Source organism: Mauremys reevesii, unplaced genomic scaffold (assembly GCF_016161935.1).
Source record: "Mauremys reevesii isolate NIE-2019 unplaced genomic scaffold, ASM1616193v1 Contig1, whole genome shotgun sequence".
Taxonomy (NCBI): domain Eukaryota; kingdom Metazoa; phylum Chordata; order Testudines; family Geoemydidae; genus Mauremys; species Mauremys reevesii.
Genome location: NW_024100715.1, coordinates 4,686,688 through 4,699,346, shown reverse-complemented (window position 1 = coordinate 4,699,346; position 12,659 = coordinate 4,686,688). Strand labels below are relative to the sequence as shown.

At 54.7% G+C, this 12,659-nt stretch overlaps 1 protein-coding gene across 1 annotated transcript; it reads left to right on the top strand.

Annotated features, from left to right (window-relative positions):
• The first annotated feature begins 890 nt into the window (after positions 1-890).
• Positions 891-12,126, top strand: LOC120392525 (C-type lectin domain family 2 member D-like). The gene is made up of 5 exons (XM_039517341.1): positions 891-1,152; positions 3,810-3,926; positions 7,443-7,624; positions 11,051-11,154; positions 11,370-12,126. Exons 1-5 carry the CDS (start codon positions 1,074-1,076, stop codon positions 11,500-11,502), a joined length of 615 nt encoding a protein of 204 aa, XP_039373275.1. The 5' UTR covers positions 891-1,073; the 3' UTR covers positions 11,503-12,126.
• Positions 12,127-12,659: the final 533 nt, after the last annotated feature.

Here is a 12,659-nt window from a genome sequence, read left to right as displayed (position 1 = left end):
TGGGCGCCGATTGGCTCCGCTCTGACTGGAGCCAATCAGAAAGGGGACGGGAGGGCTCCGGCCTCGCTTTGGGGCGGGTCACTTCCTGGGGGCTGCGCAGGGCTCTGGATCTGCCCGCTCAGGTCTCAGGTGAGAGCCGGGCCGGGCCGCGCGTGTCTCTGAGCCGGGCCAGGGACGCGCTGAGTCAGCGCCAGGGACCCCCAGGCACCCCCTGTCCCCCCGCTGAGCCTTGGGCTCCGGCTGCCGCCTGTCCCCGGGAGCCGCGCTGGGGGGACGCGGCGCAGCCGGGCGGGGAGAGCGGGGCTGGGGCCGCAGGAGCCGGTTCCCCGGGGTTGGGGGGAGCAGGGCCCGGCCGGGGGCTGAAGGGGGGCAGGGGCTGTTGCCCCCCCACATCATGGCGGCGGTGGGAGGGGCAGAGAAAAGCGGAATCCGGCCCCGCGCGGGGCGGCGGAACTTCGCAGCAAGAGCGGCCCTTGGTGCGGGAGCGGAGCGGCCTGCGGAGGGACACGGGCCGGGCCCAGCCACCAGCGCGGGGGGCAATGTCCCTGAGAGCCCTTCCAAGGTGCTGTGTCTGTGCCCCTCCCAAAGCTGCTTCTCAAACTCACCCCACCCCCAACTTCCCGGAGTTACGGGTGCAGGGGGAGGGACCACGCACAGTTCCGCATTGTGTTCCCGTCACTCCACACACGGCGTGTGCACATCCCTGCCTGCACCCCACCCCACACCCAGCGTCCGTGTGTCCCTCTCCTGCCCAAATCCCAATTGAGGAGTGAGAGGAAATGGGGAATCTTCAATGAGGGGCCTGATGGCACAGGAGGGGGTTGGTTACTGCACTATTCGTATTCTGGGCTTTCGTTCTGATGAATGGGGGGGGATGGGACACCACAAACAACCCACTGACCCTTATGCTGTCCTGACTGTGTCATTGCAGATTCTAGGTCAGCTGGGAGAGGAGCCAAAGCCAGGGACACTGACTGGAACTGACTCTGCCACGACTGCGTAGAGCCATCTCTTGCAGCTGGCTCCGAGTTGATGAGAGTCCGGCACCCACCGCTGCCTCCCTGAGAGGAGAGATGCAGAAGGGAGCAGAAGCAGATTCTCCTGGACAACTTCTTAACAGCTCCATAGACTTGAAGGGTTCAGGAGAACGAGGTAACTGGAGCTTCCCTGCCTAGGAACAGGCTGGAGAGAGATGCTGCCTCTCCTCTCCCCGCCCCATGCAGCAGAGGCTGTATTGCTCCAATGGACTCCGCCTGTGCTGCACGTGCTTTCTTGTGTGGCAGTTGCACGTATGGTATTTAGGACTGTATGTGTTCTGTCCTTCTGAAAATGTTTGGCTAACGTCTCCCTAGGTCGCTCCTGTCACTGCTCTTCTCGTCTGGTGGTTTGTCCATCCAGCGTGTGAGCTGAGGTGTTTGCACTCATAACCTATGCAGAGCCCTGCCTCCGAGCATGGCCACACATTCATATGTGTTTTGCCAGTGAATTTTATGCCCTCAGATGTGTCTCTGGGCGCTAGGGAAGAGGATTTGCTAAGATTGAACTCCAGTTCTCCCTGGGATGGAGGAGGCTCTTCCAAAGTTCCTGCCAACCTTTGGTGGTTAATTATGACAACTCTGGATATTCATGTTAACCATATAAATGCTCAATCCCCTTTTTAACTTTCCTAAATTCTTTCTATCAATTTCCTGTGGCAGTGAGTTCCACAGTCTAATCATACATAGGCTGGAAAAAATAGTTCCTTTCCCACTTTTTTAATCTAATTGAATATCCCCATGTTCTTGTGTTCTGAGACAAGGAGAACATCGGGAAGGCGATAACTACCCCTTTAAGGGACAGGCAGGAGGCTACATCTGGCACAGGTGTAATCAAGCTGGCCCTGCCCCACCATAGGCCTGGGCTATTTGAAGAGGAAGAGGCAGCTGAAGGAGAGAGGGGAGTAGAAGCCAGGCAGGCTGCAGCAGGTGATGGTTTCTCACAGGCTCTAGGAGACCAACCTAATCAGCCTGAGACTTGGTTTGATGGACGTTAACTTTGGGATCCCTGACGCAGGGTCCTGAGGTGAGGACCATATGAACTGTTTGTTGAAATTGCTCCTGTCCTGAAGCCTTATTAAAAGGGGACGAGCTGTTTTGTTAATTAATGTTGGCGGCTCCTGGCCTTGGGCTGTAAGAGCAAACGTACTGCTGCCAATCAAGGGACATTAAGGAGGGGTGCACCCACAGTGCCACACCAGGCCACAAGGGGGCGTGCAGGGATGGCCCACACAGGGCCGGTGCAAGGATATTTTGTGCCCTAGGCAAAACTTCCACCTTGTGCCCCCGCCTCCTCCCCTGCACATCGGTTCATTTGAGAGGCAAATCCCAATGAGCCTTTATAGACCCCAGTAGCCAGCCATGCCCAGGAGTTGCTCCCCAGACCAGGTTCCCCCCCTCCCCGCCCCTGGAAGGTGCATACCCCCCGCGAGCCCAGCCCACCCCGGCAGCCCCCGCCCCGAGTCCATTCACTGGGTTTGCCAGGCTTGGGCCGCTGCAGCAGCCCAGCAGGAAGGAGCCGCCTTCCGGAGGCACCAGAGAACCAGAGCGTGCTGCTTGCAGCGGCAAGCCCCAGCCATGGAGGAGCCGGCGCGGTGCAGGGGGGCAGCAGGCCTGCAGAAGTGGCGGTGCGGCTAGCCAACGCCTCTGGCTCTCCAGTGCCTCCGGAAGGTGGCTCCCCACTGCCAAGCCAGGGCACCGCCTTTTTTAGAGTTACCATATTTCAGCAGTCAAAAAGGGGTGGGGGTGGGGGTGGTGGTAGAGCCCCACCTGAGTCCAGCCCCCATCCACTCCCTCCTCCTTCCTGCCTCCCTCAGAACCCCCAGCACCCCCCCACTCCTTGCCCTCTGACTGACCCCTCCTGAGACCCCCCCACCCTAACTGCCCCCCTAGGACCCTACCTGTCCCCTGGCTGCCCCAACCCTTATCCACACCCTTGCCTGCAGACAGACCCCCAGGACTCCCACGTCCCAGCCAGCCGCTCTCCGCCCCCTGCCAGGACCCCTAGAACTCCTGACCCATCTAACCCTCTGACTGCTCTGATCCCTCTCCCCACCCCTGCCCCCTGAGGGGCCCCGGAACTCCCCTTACCAGGCCCAGGCCGGTCAGATGCTGGCTCCACATGGAGTGAAGTGCTGGCGACAAGACGCTGGGGAGGGGGGAAGCGGGAAGCAGCGGAGGGACTCTGCCTGCTGGAGGCCAATGGGAGCAGCTAAATCAGGCCCAGGCACCCAATCAGCCATGCCGCACTCTGTGTGAGGGGAAGGAAGGGGAGGAAAAATCCCGGAGACCCCCAAATCTTGGCGCCCTAGGCGACCGCCTAGCTTGCCTAGTGGTTGCACCGGCCCTGAGCCCACACCTTTATCAACAAAAGCTCCCAATCTGCCTTCTGTCCCATCTGTTATTGCACAGACAGTTTATCCTGTCCCCTCTCAGTCACCTCCTCTCCATGGTGAACAATCCCAGGCTTTTCAAACTCTTGTCATGGATTTTCCAGGCCCTTGATCATCCTCCACCCTCAGGCAAATCCTTCTGAATTCTGCAGGGTCCTTTCTGGGGATTAATTGGGCTAATTAATCACACAGTGGTGATTTGGGGAGTGATGTTCTCCTTCGCAGTCTGGATGGGAGTTGGAGTTAATGTTTGCGTCCAGAGCAGGGACAGAACCATTTAAGACGTCAAAATAAATATCTGGTGTGTGTCAGATCAGAGCCTGATGGCAAATAATTCTGGTCTGAGTCACCCCAGGAGCATTAACAGGTTTTTATCTTCCAGATCATCCAGCTAATTCCAGCTCCAGGAAACCTGCAGTATGGGATCGTCCAGCTGCCCCCAGAGCCATAATCGTGGTTACAACAGTCATCATCATCGCGCTATTAGTAGCTTTGATAGGTAAGTTCCCAACCCCCGATGATTCAGTCTCTGGTGTGGAGCTTTCTTCCTTCGTGGCTCACAGCTCCACCTCATCTCTCCCCTGGCCTCTCTGCTTTAGCAGTCAGGTCAGACAGGAGCCTCTCTAGGCTCTTTCATGGCCCCCCACCCCTCATCGCTGTCAGTCCTGAGAACATCAGAGACACTAACGGATTTCTCCGCACACCCCTGTGAGGCAGGGACGTGTCCTTGTCCTTGTTTTGTGGCAGGGGAGCCAAGGCACCGGGGCCTCATTCCACAAAGGGCACTAAAGGGCCAAAGTCCCAGTTTCAGGCACCCTGTGATCTGCCAAATCCCTGCCCAGCTGCCGCTGAACCTGGGGGTGCCTGAGCTCACCTGGGGAATCGGGACGACACTTGCTGTAGAAGTTCCCTCCCACTTCATGTTCTGCCTCTGGGCGTGTGCTGCTGCTTGGCTCTCGGCACCCAGAGGCCTGTCGTACCCGTGGGGTGGGATCTGGCAGGTGTGCTTAGGCTGCCGGCCTCTGTGAAACAGGTGGGGGACAAGGAGACCCCCCCCCACCCTTAACCCTGCCCCAGTGGTAGGGCCCTTCCCTGGGATGTGAGACCCCAGTTGCAGTCCCCTCTGGCTGAGGGGAGACAGGATCTGACCAGGGGTCTCCCACCTCTCCGGGGAGTGCCCAGCCACGGAGCTGTGGGACAGTCTGATGGGGGGCGGTGTTCTCAATATTTCCTGCTGAAGTTGCTCTGCTTTGATTGAATAATTAAATATTAATTGGGCCAGAGAGTTAGAATCCCTCTGATCTAGTCAGTAGGGCGCCCTGTTCTCCAATCCCTGCTCACCAGGGAGAGGGGACTGAGGCAGGGTCTCACGTCGGGGTGAGAGCCCTGCCAGTGGGTTAAAGGTGATCGGGGAGGTCGTCTTCTCTCCCCCCCCCTCCAGCCATTTTCAGTGGATTTAGGTGCCTGCTGCACTCGCTCTCCCAAGAGCTGACTTAGGTACCTGACTCCAGGGCAGGGGGTCCCCTCTAGGGCTGAGGTGCTGAGCTCTGAGGGGGGCGGGGTGGAAGGCACAGGCTTGTCGCTGTCTCGGCCAGCCCCTGTCTAGTGCACTGGCTGTTGTGGATCCCGTTCTTATGCCCTGCTCTCTCCCCCCCACTTCACTGTGTGGAGCACCCAGCTCAGGCCCTGTGGGTCCCGTTGTTGTTCCAGGGATTTCCTAGGCGACTAAAAGTTCGGTGTTGGCAAACGCCTCCGTCCCTTTGTGGATCCGGCCTCAGGGACTTGCTCTGGGTCAGGCAGGGAGTCTGGCAGAGCTTGGAACTGAATCCAGATCTCCTGAGCCCCGGTCATCCAGGGCAGCGAACACAAGACAGTCGCTCTTTTCCCGATTCCAGCCCCTCTGTTGCTTCCTTTTACACACAGGGACTCTCTTTTCACACCTGTTTGGGTGGATGGACTGACACGGATCCAGTGTCTGATATTCATTGTGCAGTGTAACTTGTCTGCAGCTCAGTGCTTTGAGATTCCTGGCCTGGCCTGGCCTGGCCTGACCTTCCTGCCTCTCCTCCCCCTGGCTGTCCCCACAGCAGGGCTGGCAGGGGCTACAGCATTGCTGGTATGAGATTTATTCAGCTGTGGCGGGAAGCCCCCATCACTGCAGTGGTGCTGCTGAGAATTTAACCCCCGGGGTCAGGGATCTCCAAAGGGAAGGCTCCCCAGGGGCGTTAAACTTGGCCAGTTGGTGCGCACAGGATGTGCGATTACAGGCTATTTCCATTCAGTGTGAGAGTCACTCTATTGTGCGGCAAGGTGTGGGGCTGTGGGGTTATCAGTGGGGCGCTGGAGGGTTTAGCAGCTGGGTTGGGCTGGTCTGGGTGCTGCTCACTGGGGTTATTAGAAGATGCTCTCACTGCTCCCACATTCCCCTCAGTGTAGTCACACGTTGCAGGCTCGTTCCAGGGGATCTGAGGCTTTGATACGTGAGCTGGGTGAGGAGGGAAACCCGCTCAGAGAGGGTGTTGGATCTGACGGCCCCTCATCTTCAAGGTGTCCTTGTCTGGGGCCCAGCAGGTCTGGCAGCTTCTCTGCTGCCGCCTGCTGGTGGTTTGGGGGCTCTGAACTTCTAACATTCTGCCGCTGCCTATTGTACCTGCTCCCATGAGATCAGTCACAGAAATGACCTGCTCGGCGTTCACCCTGCGCTGCCTCCTGGACTGAGCTGCCCAGCTCTGTAGATGTGGCTGTGGAAGGTGTGAGCACATGACACTGCTGTTAGCCCTGTACGAGAATCCATGTGCTGGGCAGCAGGAGCGTGGGACCTGCTGGGGGGGCAGCGGGGGGAGGGAGAGTATCCGTGCAGGAACTGTGGCCCCTCCCTCACTCCTTTTCCCCCAGGGCCGGTGGAGTGTCTGGGGCTCCCCACAGCAGCCCAGGTTCCCTGAGTGGCTCTTACCACACCCCGGCTCTGGCTTCTGGCCTGGCCAGGTGTCGGGGACTCGGAAGGACATTGGTCCCCAAAGAGACTGCAGGGGGTTGCAATATCCCAGATTCTCAGACCACCTCATGGCTCAGGATCGTCTCCTCAGCGCCAGCCTGAATTGTCCCCCCTTGCTCAATTCATCCCATTGGCTCCTGTTGTTCCCTGGGACCTTTAATGATTTCTTGCCCTTCTGGGGTTTGCACTGGGTCATGGCTCCGTGCTGTATCCACAAACGGCAACACCTGCCTTTCTGCAGACAGCCTCCCTGCACCCCCTTGGGTGCCAGAGATCGGCTTGGGCCTTGGGCCCCTGGGTGTTGGATTCAGTGTGGTGGTGGCACTTCCAAGCTGTGTCCACCTTTGTTGTTTACAGCCAGCCAGGAGCTGTGCTGCCCTGGGAGATACGGAGTGTGGGTGTCTTCATGCAAACCCAGCCTCTGGATTTGTGCCTGGGAACCTCCTTTAATGAAACTGTGGCCCTAGAGACAGCTTGTAACCCCCACCAGGAAGAGGCTGGTGTCGCTAACAGGGGCTGCTCATCATGGCAGGGGAGCTGATCCCCTCTCAGCTCCCTGGCCGTGAAGCGCAGCCCCTGCCGCCGCCAGCACCGTGCCTGCCCGAGGCTCTACGCCCAGGTTAACAAGTGGGCAGGCCTGGGCCCCCCACGTTAAAACATGGGGGGGTGCATGGCCCCCCTTACCACCCCAGTTCCAGCGCCCCTGCCAGACACACTCCTCCCTTGCTCTCACCTTCCCCATTCCCTTGGCTGCACACTCTGTACATCCCCAGCCCGATGGGGGCTTGGCCTGGTTGGCCTCTGGCGCTGCCGCAGTGTGTGTGTCATAACAAACTCCAGCCACGCTGCTTGTCGGGTTGCTGGGCCGTGGCCTCTGGTGCAGCTGCTGCTGGCCACTCTCAGACTGGCCCGTCTCTCCCATCAGTCTGATCCCATCGGGCAGTTCTTGTTTCTGTCCCTGCTCGTTCTCCACAGAGATGAGATGGGACGAGCTCTCCCCTTGTGCTTTGTGTTTTCTAGTGGTAACATCTAAGCAGCCTCCTCCATGCCCCCCTGCTGCCCCCTGGTGCCCGGACGGCTGGATCCGGATCCAAGGGAAATGTTACTATTTTTCTAAGGCTGAAGAGAACTGGACCTACAGCCAGAACTTCTGCTCGTCACACGCTGCCTCCCTGGCCGGGATTGAGAGTCCGCAGGAGCTGGTGAGAAGCCGGTTAGATGCTTTGTGCCAAGCCCAGCGATCGCTGGCACCACTGACAGGGCTGGAGTCAGGCTGGGCTCAGCCCCTGTAGGGCAGAGAGGAGCCCGGGTGCCTCCCAGGCTGGGCAGCCAGAGTCAGTGCGGTTCTGGCAGCTGAATCCTGGCTGGACCTGGGGCTTCAGCCCCTCGACCCTGCATCTGCCAGAGCCCAGGTGGGAGACTCGTTGAGTGCAGAGCAGGGCTGGCTCAGTCAGCTCCAGACCAATGGGCTGCCTGGGGCTGGAGCAGGTGAGAACCTGCCCCCTCAGCTCAGCCCAGCTCCAGGGTTTCCTCATGGGTGGGGCAGGGGGAATCCAGCTGCAGGTGAGGTCTGCTTTAGGCCTCTTCCCATCAATTTAGAGGGGTCATTAAGAAAAAACAGAAAGCGTACCAGGAGTGGAAAATGGGAGGGATCAGCAAGGAAACCTACCTTATTGAGGTCAGAGGGTGCAGGGAAGCTGTGAGAAAGGCAAAGCGACGAGTGGAGATGGACCTAGCGAAGGGGATTAAAACCAATAGCAAACGGTTTTTTAGCCATATAAATAGGAAGAAAACCAAGAAAGAAGAAGTGGGACCGCTTAAAACTTTAAACGGAGTGGAGATTAGGGATAATCTTGGAATGGCACAATATCTGAACGAATACTTTGCCTCGGTCTTTAATGAGGCTAATGAAGGGCTAAGGAATAGTGATAGAGGGACCGATGGGAATGAAGATATGGGGGTAGACATTACGGTATCTGAGGTAGAAGCCAAACTTGAACAGCTTAACGGAAGCAAATCAGGGGGCCCGGATAATCTTCATCCTAGAATATTAAGGGAATTGGCGAGGGATATTGCTAGCCCGTTAGCGATAATCTTTAATAAATCCCTAAATTCGGGGATTGTACCGACTGACTGGAGATTAGCTAATGTAGTTCCTATATTCAAGAAGGGGAAAAAAGTGACCCGGGAAATTATAGGCCTGTTAGTCTAACATCTGTAGTATGCAAAGTCATGGAAAAATCTTAAAAGAGAGAGTGGTTCCGGAGCATGAGGCCGATGGCAACTGGGATAGATTACAGCATGGATTTACGAAAGGTAGATCGTACAAACCAACTTGATCTCCTTCTTTGAGAAAGTAACAGATTTTTAGACAAGGGAAATGGTGGATCTAATATATCTGGATTTCAGTAAGGCGTTTGATACGGTACCGCATGAAGAATTACTGGTTAAATTGGAAAAGATGGCGATCGAAATGAAAATCCAGAGGTGGATAAGGAACTGGTTAAAGGGGAGACTGCAGAGGGTAGTATTGAAGGGGGAACGGTCCGGTTGGAGGGGGGTTACCAGTGGAGTTCCTCAAGGCTCGGTTTTGGGTCCGATTTTATTCAATCTATTTATTGCTGACCTGGGACCCAAGAGTAGGCGTGGGCTGATAAAGTTTATGGATGACACCAAGTTGGGGGGTATTGCCAATTCGGAAGAGGATCGGGATATTCTCCAGGGAGATTTAGATGACCTTGTAAACTGGAGTATTAGTAACAGGATGAAATTCAATAGTGAGAAGTGTAAGGTTATGCATTTAGGGATGTCTAACAAGAACTTTAGTTATAAGCTGGGGACACACCAGTTGGAAGTAACGGAGGAGGAGAAGGACCTAGGAGTCCTGGTTGATCGCAGGATGACTATGAGTAGGCAATGTGATGTGGTTGTTAAAAAGCTAATGCGGTCTTGGGTTGCATTAGGCGAGGTATTTCTAGTAGGGATAAGGAGGTGCTAGTCCCGTTATATAAGGCGTTAGTGAGACCTCATTTGGAGTATTGTGTGCAGTTTTGGTCTCCCATGTTTAAGAAGGATGAATTCAAACTAGAACGGTACAAAGAAGGGCCACTAGAATGATCCGTGGAATGGAAGGCCTTTCGTATGAAAGGAGACTTGAGGAGCTCGGTTTGTTTTCCTTAACCAAAAGAAGGATAAGAGGAGATATGATTACACTCTTTAAATATATCAGAGGATAAATACCAGGAAGGAGAAGAATTATTTCAGCTCAGTGCTAATGTGGACACGAGGACAAACGGATATAAACTGTCAGTCAGGAAATTCAGGCTTGAAATTAGACGAAGGTTTCTAACCATCAGGGAGTGCAATACTGGAACAGCCTACCGAGGGAAACAGTGGGGCGAAGGACCTCCATGACTTTAAGATTAAGCTAGATAAGTTTATGGAGGATGGTATGATAGGATAACGGGCTTAGTCAATAGGTCAATTAAGTGCCACACTGGTAAATAGTACAATGGGTCAATGGTATGATATAACCTTTTCCAGAGGGTTTGGCTGGAGAGTCTTGCCCGCATGCTCGGGGTTCAGCTGACCGCCATATTTGGGGTCGGGAAGGAATTTTCCTCCAGGGAAGACTGGCAATGGCCCTGGAGGTTTTTCGCCTTCCTCCGAAGCATGGGGCAGGGGTCGCTTGCTAAGGAGTGGGTGGATCGGCTTATGTGGCCTGCATCTTGTAGGAGGTCAGACTAGATGTTCATAATGGTCCCTTCTGATCTTGAATTCTATGATTCTATGATTCTATGAATTTACCTGCCCTGGTGGCAGGGGTCTGTCTGCCCTCCCCCTGCAGCCCCCTCTCCCTCCTGGCCCTGCTGTGCTCTGAGAAGGGGCTGCTGGGCGGACAGTGACCTTGCAGCTCAATTCCTGCTACACCCAGTAGGTGCCACGGCCCCAAAAAAGAGGCCGGGGAGGGTGAAGGGTTAATACTTATCTGATCCCTTCATCCAATAACAATGGAAGAGGCCTCTAGAAAGAGGAAGTTACTCACCTTGTGCACTTCTGTGAGGCTCTCCCTGGCACTGTGAGTGTCTGGCCATTACAGGAACTGACTCCTGGCCAGAGAGGCACTGCTTGGAGCAGAAAGAGCCAGGCCTGCCCCTGGGCAGGGGGTTGTCAGCCGCTAGCAGGGAGGAATGCAGAAGAAAGTCCTCTTTCCTCAAATTTTTTTTTCCAGTTTAAAAAAAAAAAAGAGAGTCTACTAGGCTAATGATTGTTTTATTCTAACTACTTTTAAGGAGAACAAAAGTAACAAAACAAACACTACTTATGCTGATGACACAGATAAGGAAGGGAGGACATTCCGTCTGAGTCCAAAGGCAGTAGAGAAGGAAGTGAGGGGGGTTCGTCTGTGCCGTGCTAAATAGCCTGCAGGCAGACCATGAGGGAGAGAGGGCCCATGCACAGTCTCAAGGGACACTGCTACCAAAAATCTCCGATTAGGTGTATATGCACCCCTGAACCTCGAGAGTGCAGCACCCGTAGGGACACACATCTCAAAGAAGAATCCCAAAGTGGGGGAGCAGCACGGAGTCAGGGTCTAACACAGCTGATGCTTTTATTGGGTTTCAAAGGGTTCCCTGCTGCCATACGAAGGCAGACTGGACCACTGGATCGGCCTCCGGAAGGACATGGGCCAGGTCTGGAAGTGGGTCAACGGGACCGAGTTTGACCATCGGTGAGTCTCTTTTTCTCTGCATTGGTCAGAGGCACTGGAAATGCCCCACTGGCTGCTTTAGCGTCCCCTCTTGCCGGGAGTGGGGCCTGGTGCTGGTGCAGGAAGGGGGATCCTGAGGGGCTGAGTGCGCAGCTCCCCTCCCTGACTTGGGGCATCACCCCCTGGCTTGTGCCTGGCACACACTGACTCTAGCTCCAATTGCTTCTGGGTTACAGGTTTCAAATACAAGGCGGAGCAAACTGTGCGTACCTGGACAGAGACCTCACAGCCAGCAGCTCCAGCTGCAGGACACTGAGGAAATGGATCTGCAGTAAACCTGACACCCCTGTGAAGAAAGGGGATTCATGAACGTAAGGCACTCGGAGACCAAATGTGAGACAGCCTGGTTCTGGCTCCCTCCATGGCGCTTCCATGCTGCATCTTGGTTCTTAGTCTGTCTCCAGGGTTTTGTCCAGGCCTAGTTGTCAGTTACCATAATGGCGGGGTGTGTAACCCTTCTCTCGGGGAGACTGTCACAGTTTCAGGGTAACTGGATCTCTATCCCACCTCCATCAGGTCAGAGCTTGAGTCTCCAGCCACCCCCAGTCTCTGGGCAGAGACCCCGTCTCGCTCCCTGACCAGGGCACTTAAAGCTGCACAGCTCCCGTTCATACACTGCGACGTCCCAGCAAGCCAGTCTGTCTAAAAGCTAGCGCCTGCGCTTTGCTTCCACTCTGAGCACAATGCCCAGCATGTGCCAGCTGTTACAAGCCAGCTCACGGCCCTTTCTCAGCTGATACATTTATTCTAGGGCAAAAGCATTATAGAGAAAATGTATAAAAATCACTAAAATTTCCCCCTCACTAAATATGTAGGGATATTAAAGAAGGTTTATATTAAACATGGTTTATATGAAAAATGACTTATTGTTAACTGATGCCTTATAACTAAAGGTTTATGTTAAAAGTAAATTTGTGATTCTAACCTGCAAGTCACCAGCTGTGTCTGTGTGAAGCCTGCTCAAAGAAATACTTTGTATAAAACTTGTCAAACATTAATTAACTCTAAGTAAGCCAAAACTGTAGCTGTTATAGTGTATAAATAGAGACCCCCACCCTCCGTAAGTTTTCATCTCACTTTATCTTTGATTGTTAAAAGACAGGGAGTCTCACATAAATTGGTCACACCCCAAAAGGTAAAGAGACAGTGAAATAGATGTGATTAAGATAGAGAATGTATGTGAATGAATGGTTAGGGAGTTACCAGCCTGAAGAATTCAGTGTCGGCTGAAGAAGGTGTCAAGTGGGATCAACCAGATGACCCCCCCCCCCCGGAGGGCAAACTGGAATCCACCCACCACACCTCAAAGGAAGGAAAAACAAAACATCTAATAACATGGAGCCAGCCATCTGCTGATTGATTTAGCAACAGCAGAATGAAGCAACTCCTATGAACTAACATAGGGAAAAATCCCTATAAAACTGGACCCTAAAGAATAAGGACTTTGAGTCTGTGGTTCTGCTGCC

Excerpts from the sequence above, each read along its gene's own strand:
- LOC120392525 (XM_039517341.1), top strand. The coding sequence starts at position 1,074 with ATGCAGAAGGGAGCAGAAGCAGATTCTCCTGGACAACTTCTTAACAGC. Across the intron at positions 1,153-3,809 it reads GAAGGGTTCAGGAGAACGAG|ATCATCCAGCTAATTCCAGC; the intron begins GTAACTGGAGCT and ends TTTATCTTCCAG. Across the intron at positions 11,155-11,369 it reads GGGACCGAGTTTGACCATCG|GTTTCAAATACAAGGCGGAG; the intron begins GTGAGTCTCTTT and ends TCTGGGTTACAG.